Source organism: Alosa pseudoharengus, unplaced genomic scaffold (assembly GCF_046254945.1).
Source record: "Alosa pseudoharengus isolate Yale_2024_CS ecotype anadromous, Long Island Sound unplaced genomic scaffold, YU_APseudo_1.1 YU_APseudo_1.1_scf_19, whole genome shotgun sequence".
In the NCBI taxonomy this organism is placed as follows: Eukaryota; Metazoa; Chordata; class Actinopteri; order Clupeiformes; family Clupeidae; genus Alosa; species Alosa pseudoharengus.
Genome location: NW_027468657.1, coordinates 13428736 through 13438729, shown reverse-complemented (window position 1 = coordinate 13438729; position 9994 = coordinate 13428736). Strand labels below are relative to the sequence as shown.

The 9994-nt window shown below is 40.9% G+C and overlaps 2 protein-coding genes across 2 annotated transcripts; one reads left to right on the top strand and one right to left on the bottom strand.

The window, feature by feature from the left end:
* The first annotated feature begins 1666 nt into the window (after window positions 1–1666).
* Window positions 1667–6633, top strand: ccng1 (cyclin G1). Its single transcript, XM_076291739.1, has 6 exons — window positions 1667–1855; window positions 3402–3665; window positions 3813–4066; window positions 4635–4713; window positions 4854–4964; window positions 5299–6633. The coding sequence occupies exons 2-6, from the start codon at window positions 3402–3404 to the stop codon at window positions 5488–5490; spliced, it is 900 nt and encodes a 299-aa protein (XP_076147854.1). The 5' UTR covers window positions 1667–1855; the 3' UTR covers window positions 5491–6633.
* An 11-nt stretch (window positions 6634–6644) lies between these two features.
* On the bottom strand, window positions 6645–8336 carry nudcd2 (NudC domain containing 2). The gene is made up of 4 exons (XM_076291740.1): window positions 7968–8336; window positions 7735–7783; window positions 7410–7561; window positions 6645–6967 (listed from the first exon to the last, which is right to left on the bottom strand). The coding sequence occupies exons 1-4, from the start codon at window positions 8154–8156 to the stop codon at window positions 6884–6886; spliced, it is 474 nt and encodes a 157-aa protein (XP_076147855.1). The 5' UTR covers window positions 8157–8336; the 3' UTR covers window positions 6645–6883.
* Window positions 8337–9994: the final 1658 nt, after the last annotated feature.

Sequence of the window (9994 nt, the reverse complement as noted above, 5' to 3'; positions counted from 1 at the left end):
TTCCATTCATCCGGGAGTGTCACTGTCACTGAACTCCTCTCCTGCCTCACCTTTCCAGGAAAAAGCCAACCTGTCTGCTCCAGAGACAGCAGTCGTGGGGTTTCCTGTCATTCACTCTGCACCACCCTGCTTGTCTGCCTGTTGTTTACTGAGGGGAACCTGGCCCCTTAAGACGGTATACCATCACAACAGTGTGACGGGAATGTTGGAAATTGAACGTTCTAAATAATATCTGGGTTCATTGAATTCCAGAAGAGGTTATTTGATCGGTATCAGGGTTTGGTATAACAAATCATGCTTTATGATTCAAAACTCACTCCGAAAAAACGGAAGGCCATTCATCCTGGAGTGTTACTGTCACTGAACTCCTCTCCTCTGCCCCACCTTTCCAGGAAAAAGCCTGTCTGCTCCAGAGACAGTAGTCTTGTGGGGTTTCCTCTGTCATTAACCCTACACCTAACCTGACTCGCACCAGGTGAATTTCGTTCCGCCTAGCTCAACTCATCCATCTGGGATCGCTCCATTGGAGAGGTGTTTCAGAAGGCTGGGCCTTATCAAAAATCCTTGCATATGTTTGGATAAGCCACTTGTCCGTCATCTTTATCGTTTCCACCAACAAAAGCCTTCAGAGCCGTTCTCTAATGTTCTTTTAACGAAAACATATTGGGTAGATTGGACAACAGCATCAATGTTGACGCTTGCTTCCTCGATGCGAGCCGCCATTGTTGTCTGAATCAAAACAGTCTCACAGTCGCTTCTCCGCTACGTCACATCTATGAAACTCCCGCCCTGCGTCCTGATTGGCTCTACCATAAAATCTGGTGCCGAAATCACTCCCAACAGAAGCGATCTCAGATGGATGTGAGTGGAGCTAGCCTCAACGAAATTCATCTGGCGAGTCAGGTTACCCTGCACCAGCCTGCTTGTCTTTCTGTTGTTTACTGTGGGGTACCTGGCCCCTTAAGTAGGTAGGCTATTGAACGTTCTAAATAATATCTGGGTTCATTGAAATCCACATTGTTGCGGAACAGAATCTTCAGTGAATGTTCAAAACTCCCCTGCTGAAGGGTTAATCTGCCATGTAGCCTAAAGTCTGTGAACTGTGAACTCTGATAGTGTAAAATTAGGTCAATCTTTATCCTTTTGCATGCCATTTGTGTTTCTTCAAAAAATATACGTGGGCTTGTTTAAAATACATTTGTTTCATGGGACAATTATTAATTGTTCTATATAAAACTTTTTCATGAACACAATATTAGGCTACTATGCAAACTCTGACTACTGTAGGCCTACCCATCTCAGAGCATTTAACAATTGAAGGCTGCCAGAAAACATGATCTGCTTCACTGAATGAATGTTTAAAATAGTTAGGCCTAATGGAATGTGTTGCTATCTGTAGTATGTTGGGACTACAGCTGTGTACTGAACACATTGAAACCTTAGGCAGCTTCACACACAGCTTGAGGTGAAGAATCATGTGGGGATTGCGTTAAGCTCCTCCCCGACGTCTTTCCACTGAAAGAAGGCTGGCCTCAGGGCATGATTGACAGCTCTTCAACCAACAAACGCGACGGAAAATGGGGCCTCGGCTTACCACTGGCCAATGAATCTTTTCTATGTTTGGGCATGGTTTCATGCAAGTATATAACCAGTGCAGGCAGGCAAAATCGGTGCCTGACGCCAAGGGTTGGGGTGTGCAAGGACAGATCATTACGCTTGCTTTAAACTTGAGTACATATTGTGTATACTTTGATTGTACTTTCAATTTCTTCAATCTTTATTTTTAAAATATAACATTGTGTAATCCTATAACACTTTAAGGTGTTCTCTGCTGTTCAAACAGAACGACAAAAAGGTGAGTTGAGTGTCATTAATTACTTTTCTAACTCGTAGCCTAGCCTACTGATTTATTTAATATCCGTAGTTTTTAGGCTTTATATTGTGTCGGCGATTTAAAAGGACCCATGTCCTAAGCGTGGCCTACTTATTTTACGCTCCGTTTTCAACTTTTTAGCTAGGCCCGCGGTGTATGCTAATATTTAAAGCAAAGTTAACCTGTTTGAAACTTGTGGAACCTAAATTAGTTATGCCCGATTCTTAAATTGTCTTCGGCGGATAAAGAGTAATTGGTGTACAATTGTCTTGGAATCAACCTATATATTAATAATCAAGCCTAAAGTCTGCTCTCTTCTAGCTAGCATAGTTAGAAACGAGATGAGGGACATGCCCAGGCATGACCCAGCCTACTACATGACGCAGAGCACAGGCTAACTTTGCCTCAGCCTACTGCCGCCCGCTACTTTGAAGCGAGTTTGGGAATGTGGTTATTTTGTTTCAAAAGATTAACTAATAACTGAAACATTGTGTGGCATACATGTAGGTGTATAGGCTATGCGATGGCTCAGTGCACATGTAGGCTACTTCACCAAGCTTATGTTCTGTGTGAACATGTCTAGACATGTTTATTCAGCTCGGGGGTCGTCTCGGCCTTGGGCCTCCGTGAATACGTCCATCTAAACTCGCGTTGATCTGAATTTACTTAGCTAATCCTAGATGGCCATACAATAACTTTAACCCCTTGTCTGTTTTCTCTGTCTATTTGACACGGTTGAGGTCATGCGCTGTGTTAAGGCCACTCAGCATATTTCAAAAGACGCTCAGATAGATAAATAGATAGAAACTTTAGCCTAATGATCCCATAGTCAAGTCACATTTATTTATATAGCACACAACCCAAGGTGCTCACATAAATAAAAATAAATACAGTGATAAAACCAAAAATATAAATGACATAAAATTACAAAACATAATAGTAATGATAAACCGATTATGATTGTAGATCAACTACTACTACTATAGGCCTAGAGCAAAATGTACAGTAAAGTTAAAAATGACAGTTAATATAATGCTGAAAAGAAATATGATAAATAAACAAACAAGGGGAGAATTAATGGACTTTAAAGGCCCAAGAAAATGGATAGGTCTTTATATTAGATTTAAAGCTACTGATAGTGGGACAGGACTTAATTTCTATAGGGAGATTATCCCAGAGTTGAAGGGAAAGGTGTTGATGTTGTGAGCTAGACTACTACAGTAATGCTTGTAGGAATGGAAAGTTATAGATTAGGACTTTATCGAGATTGTATTCACATAATTTGTCTAGAGAGCAAAAAAATGAACCCACATGAAATCTGAATCCCATTGCTGTGTTGCTAACTCCTGCAGTGTTACGTTATTTATGGTTATGGGATTTTGCAGACACATTTGTCCAAAGCGACACACAAATACAAAAACATAATATTTAAAAATTTAACAGGGAACAGATTTTTATTTTTTATTTGGAACTGGTTTGGTCACTCCTTGCTCTTCATTCAGCCTCGACATCTTTTTCCTACTCTTAGATGATCGATACATTGTCAGGACCAGATGCCCTACCTTTTGCTGTACAGCTCAAGGCCCTATTGGACCAGGAGGGACGATTCCAGCCCAAACTATGTGGCCTGAGAATCATTGAGACGGCCCAGGACAACGGACTCCGAATGACCGCCAAGCTGAGGGAGTTTGAAGTGCGGGATCTTCTCTCTCTGACCCGTTTCTTTGGATTCAGTGCAGAAACATTCTCTCTTGCCATCAGTATCCTGGATAGATTCCTTGCAGTGATGAAGGTACAAGTCAGATTTGCATGATATTAAGAGTTTTTAATTAATGTAATGCTCAAACCTGAACCTTTTTCCACCTTTGCACAGTTGGGTCTAAAGGTATATATCTGTGTTTGTCCTCCTAACGTACTACTTTCTTTTTTTTGGTCTCAGATTCAACCCAAACACCTGGCCTGTGTGGGCCTGTGCTGTTTCTACATCGCTGTTAAGTCCGCCGAGGAGGAGAAGAACGTCCCTCTGGCCAACGACCTGATCCGCATCAGCCAGAACCGCTTCACCGTGTCCGACATGATGCGCATGGAGAAGATCGTCCTGGAGAAGTTGCACTGGAAAGTGAAGGGACCTACCGCCCTTCACTTCCTGAGGCTCTTCTACTCTCGCATCCAGCAGCAAGTGGAAGGAGACAGGTGAGTGACCAATCCAAACCGATGACCAGCACCAGTTATTAAAGGAGAATTCCGGTGTGATATTGACCTAAAGTGTGTTGAAACATGATGCCGAGTGTGAACGTATGTCTAATAGCTCATCTCGGCTTGTCCCCTGCACTCAGAAATCTGGCGCTAGTTAGCCGATGCTACCAACAGTTTCACGAGTTCACACTCGGTGTCATGTTTCAACACACTTTAGGTCAATATCACACCGGAATTCTCCTTTAATATTACCAACCCCTTACAACAACTTCAAGAATAACACAATAATTACAACTTGGCCTGACTGCATTATGTTTGTGACATGTCAACATTAACTAAGTAGAGAAATCTTAGAGATGAACCTTCCCACTTATGGTTCTTAAATTATTTGGCAGGATATCCTACTCTTTGCAGTACCTTTGAGCACATGATTAAATAACCAGTTTCCATTCCATTTGTTTTATTTAAGCCCTTCTGATTAAAAAAAATAAAAAATCCACATGTAAGTGTTTCCCTGGAAGAATGTTCTAAAAGTAAATGAAAGGTTTCTTCTTTTTGTTTGAAGTAAAAAGGTCCTTGACATTGAGGTACTTGAAGCCCAGTTGAAAGCATGTCACTGCTGTTTTGCCTTCTCCAAAGTTAAGGTAAGGCGCCTGCGTTTATTCACTTATGCTAATAGCCTGTTAACATCTCAGAACAACAACATTCAAAGGAAACATTTCTTAATTCTCGACATTGTCACAACATTGCCTCACTTTCTCTTTTCTATGTGTTTTATGACTAGCCATCTCTGCTGGCCATGGCCATACTGGCTCTTGAGATCCAGGAACAGCACGAGTATGGTGACGCTGAAGGCCTTCTGGAGGCCCTGCAGGGGATCCAGCAGCATCTTGGTGTAAGTACTGAGGCATTACCCTACGTGCCTTTCCACAGTAACTGGATCCCGGGGCTCTGAGAGAGACCTGTTTATGCTCCCTCAGTGACTGTACTGTAGGCTGGGAGCACTAGGTCATTGTGCAACCATGTTCCTTTTTCACGTTGATGGGCTGGTGGAAAATGTGTTGGTTAATCAGTAATGAAACACTGACGCAATACCGTTCAGCTGTTCAATACTGCTTTTATAAGTGCCCAAACACTGGGGATTGTTAAGATTCTGGCCATTTACTTAAATGGAGGTCCATTTACATCAAGTTTCTTCTATTGTTCTGACTTCTTTTTATTTATTTCAGATCAAAGATGGTGACTTGGTGTGCGTAAGGGAGCTTGTGGGAAAGTGCCTTGTTGAGTATTCTTCCGCAAAGTGCCAAAGACCAAACGTCCAGAGACTTCGATGGATTATTTCGGGCAGAACTGCCAGACAACTGAAGCACAGCTACTACAAGATTGCCCACTTGCCAACAATCCCCGAGTCTGCCTGTTGACGTGCAGTGGACACGGTGTGGGCAAATACATGCAAAACTGAAGTAGGCAATTGAGCAGGCTTTTCTTTTGGAAGGAATTATATAACGTGTTATCTAACTACTTCAGTTTTGTCCTTTAGTTGCCCAGCACCTGCCCTCCCTCTCACTAAGTGCTTCTCCCATAGCTGCTTATGGAACTGCGCCAGCTCTGATTGGTCACAAACATGACTGGTCGCAGCCGGGTCTGTCCCAGAGACAGCTGTTGAGATTTGACTTACTGAGATGGTATCTTGCAGGAATTTATTGGCTTTTTTGTTTGCTACCCCCCCCCCCCCCTTTTTTTTTATTATTATTATTTTTTTTTATATATCGTTTTACTTACCGATTTATCTACGCTGACTGGAGCTGATCTAGTTATGGGTGGGTTTGAGGGCACCGGGCAGGAGCAGAGGGTAGCTCCCCTCCTGCCAGGCTGCCTGCGCCTAATGTACAGTATGTTCTCTCGCCTGAATCAGTGCCTGAAGTGGCACCGGTTATTGTTTAAAGCACTGAAGTATCGAACCGCCTAGGTCCTCAGTCCACTATGTGGAAGAGGAGGGAGAAGGGTTTTGTGAAAATTCGTAAGACCACGGAACCAAGAAATCAGGCCCAAAACCCTTAACTTCCACCCTAGGTTGCTGAACTGTCTTAATGCACACTCCTACCCAAGGTGATTTAAAAAAATGGAAAGAAACTTTATTCTTTATGTGAAAGTGTTTTTTTTTTTTTTGGCTTTGCCCACTGAGTGAAGTTGACTATAACGTATGTGGTTTTGTATGTCGTGTGTGGGTTTTCTTTCTTCTTCTTTTTTTTTTTTTAAACTTTGATGGATCACGTACTTTAGTTAGTTGCAGGTACTAACCAAGGTTTTGGAATTCAGAGTATGATTGGTATTATCAGGTGTTTCTGGATTTACAAGTAATAAAATGTTTGAATGAAGGAAGATTAACTAGATTGAGTGAATTAAAAGCATTTTAATGGAGTTTCCCCAGAGATCACTTGTCAGGAAAAATACCTCCTTGACCCATGTGAATCTTCTATTAGTGAGGAAATTTGGCCTCAAACATTCGTTACCATCTAAAGGAACTTAAAGTGGACCTTTCAATAAAGTGTTATTGAAATGGAGCAGCATGGTGTCCTTGTCAAACTTATTTTATTACAAATCTGTATAAAACTGCATGCATACAGTCATCTCAATCAACAAAGTGCTTGACATGGTCATAGTTGACAGATAATTTTTGTGACCTGACCTCAGACTGACAAAGATGCCAGCCTGGCAGAAAATAATCTTCAAAGGCTTTAAAGGTTCCCATTTTGTCTTTACATGTAAAATAATTCCAAAGGCAACAAAAGTCTCTTTCTAAACGCAGTGTTTTTACTTTTGAAGGTCAGAGAAATCTGGTCCTCCGCCTGCAAAATTTCCAGAGATTTCTGCACCACTGAAGTCAAATCCAGGGTTCTGTTGATCAACAATACTGGCATCAGTCAGCAGCTACAACAAACATTTCCACATCCAAAGTGCATCAGCAGTCAGTCACACAGCTACTTCAAGCAGTGGTAATTTGCAGGTACTATAAGGCTAGTGTCACATTACCAGGCCAAATCCACTTTTTCACTTGATGTGACATGTCAAAAGTGTGAACAGTCACATAAAATCGGACTTTATAGATTCTAATTTGGCCCACTTACTTCCATGAGGTCCTAAATCAGATACAGGTGTGTGTCACCAGTCCACACTGGTAGAAGTCTAATATTGTCCACATTTAATAAAAACAATGAAGAGCAACTACAACAAAAAAATCGGAATTGAGCATTAAGACTTGGTGTGACTCTAGCCTGAAGTTCATAAAGAGCATTTCAGGTATCATGTCCAATTAATCATTTTAAGATGAACTTCTGACCTCTCTCTGGAACCGCTCCAGCGTGAGCTTTCTCTGCATCTGATCCTGTACCCATGGATCCGCGCAGTACTGTCCCTCTAGAAGCGAAGTCCAGCAATTTCCAGCCTCCCGATTAGTCTTCATCAGCACGATTCGAATCAAGCACCTGTCCTCTGTAATGAATGAGGTTATAATGCTTACACAGGTACTGTACTCAAATGAGCAGTATACAACTGGTGCATTAGCAATCATTCACGTGAATGTTTCAACATGTCATTCTCTTTACTTTCGGAATAGCTGAACAGCTTATTTCTGGGATGGTGGGTCATCAAAATGGTAAACATACCCAAAGTCCAAGTTGCTTCATCTGCAACTGTTGTAGCAAATAATTTTCCCTATATAGAGAGGACAAATAATACAGGCTATTGGTAATATGGACAATGCAGTCAATACCACATCTAATAAATTAAGTTGGCTATTATAACGATAGATCAGAATGCAATGATATTAACCAACTTGCTAGCTACTGCTGTTAGCTACCCGGTGAACTTAACCAGTTGGTTTTGAACGTTGTCCTACCTTAAAGACTTCCTGGCCTTTGACCAGGAGTTCTACCTGCCTACTTCCGAGGGAACATTTAACTTCTTTTGCTGTCGTTCCAGTAGGGACATTCACTTCGACAAAAACCTCTTCCATCGTTTGGTACCATGATCCCCATGGTGTTTTGCAAGGAATAGCACCACTCTTCTCCTCAAAGTTAACTGACATATCTATCTCAAACCGATCCTGTAAGATTTGTCCACCCAATTCACTTGAACCTGAACAATGTTGCGCAAGTAAGCTGTTTCTACTGTCAGAGATTTTACTCAATTTCAATTCATTTTTGAGAACAAACCAGAACAAACCCACCACTGTGCTAAACAATTTCTTCGTGATTCTCACATGTATGCTATGCCCTGGTGAGCCATAACCTCACACACACTGCCCCCTACTGTTCAGGCGAGTGAAGGCCATTACTTCAGGTCCCCTTGATAGTCCGGCAGCCATTCTGTATTCAGAAACTGCCCATCAAATTATCCCTCTTCCATCAGCAGGTTGCTCTATACTGGAAGATTCTGTACAATCATAATTTTACCCCTCACAACACACCTATCTGGAACAACAGATACATTACTGTAAAGAAGTCATCCTTGTTTATCAAGGACTGGCTAGAGAAGGGCATCTGGTCAGTCCTGCATTTAATTGATTCTAATGGATGTCTTTTAAAATATCAAAGCTTTTGTTTGAAGTATGAGTTCACCTGCAACATTGATACATATCATTCTGTATTTGATGCCATACCTGACTCCATTTTAGGCCTAATAAGAGGAATAATTTCAGATCCCAATATTTGTCCTTCCCTACCACAGCTCTTTGTTGAAGGTTGTGACTTTAAGAGTTTTAGATGCTCCATGTCATGGGATTGAAACTGATAATTGTGTATTTTGTAATGGGCTGGAAACCGCTGAGCATCTGTTTGTCGAATGTGTTTATGTTAAAACCTTGTGGCTTGACCTTCAAAACTGGCTCAGTCCTAAATGTTTTATGTTAGATAACTTTGACTTGAAGGACATTATATATGGACTCTTTACTGTGAATGATAACGATGATTGTTATTCTCTGTAAATTTTTTATACATAAATGTAAATACTCAAAGGTTAAGCCCCCTTTTAGTGGGTTTTACAATGATTTCCTTTATTATACAAAAGCCCTTAAAGCTATGAAGTCTAAGAAAGCAGTACAACTTTTGAACAGTGTTACAGAATATGATTTAATGACTAAGCCCTAGTTATATGTTTTTTTTTCTCTGTTGTGTTTTTTTGTTTTGTTTATTATTACTTTTTTTTCTCTTGCTTCCTCCTTTTAATTACGCCTGATCCTGTACATAGATGGATTCCTTATGGATTGTTTTGACCCATGCTTATTGTACTTGAATTACCAATAAAAAAAATAAAAAATAAAAATAAAAAAATAGTCCGGCAGCCAAAGGCCAGAATGGTGAACCCACCAGTCTATAAGTGAACCTGGTTTTGTCGGTTAAAGTTTTTTTCTTTGCTGTTTCTTGTTGCCTAGGGTTAGGCTACGCTACTCAATAAGGAAGGTGCCCGGTGATATCCCTTGAGCAATTTCCTATATTCAGCTCTAAAGTTAACCCCATATGACCATGACCTTTGACCCCATTACCTTGAGTACCTATAGCTGATGTTCATTCTCACTATAGGGCAGTATTAAAACCACTTTTGCTTTGTTACAGTTGATTCCACTGTTGCAAAGCCAGGTTGTTGCTCGTGCAATTGTTGTTTACATTGATATGGATGGTGATTACCCCCCCCCCCCCCAGGTCTACTTCATAGAAGCCCCAGTGTACATAATTAATAGCTCCCTGCCAGCCATCAGAAATTAGTATTTCTCCTCTCTTGGGGATACATTTTTTAATAATATGTAATAGTTACTTTTAAAAGTTGGTATACCATGTTTTAAAAGTTGGTATACCATACCATACACATTATTATATAAAGCACATATACATGTAATAATCCTTCAACTGACTATCTTGTTTTGTGTAG

Coding starts and splice junctions, on each gene's coding strand:
- nudcd2 (XM_076291740.1), bottom strand. CDS start 8,156: ATGTCAGTTAACTTTGAGGAGAAGAGTGGTGCTATTCCTTGCAAAACA. Junction 7,562..7,734: donor TGAAGCAACTTGGACTTTGG/GTATGTTTACCA, acceptor CATTCATTACAG/AGGACAGGTGCTTGATTCGA. Junction 6,968..7,409: donor TGGAGCGGTTCCAGAGAGAG/GTCAGAAGTTCA, acceptor GTTGATCAACAG/AACCCTGGATTTGACTTCAG.
- ccng1 (XM_076291739.1), top strand. CDS start 3,402: ATGATCGATACATTGTCAGGACCAGATGCCCTACCTTTTGCTGTACAG. Junction 4,067..4,634: donor CAGCAAGTGGAAGGAGACAG/GTGAGTGACCAA, acceptor TTTTGTTTGAAG/TAAAAAGGTCCTTGACATTG. Junction 4,714..4,853: donor TTGCCTTCTCCAAAGTTAAG/GTAAGGCGCCTG, acceptor TTTTATGACTAG/CCATCTCTGCTGGCCATGGC.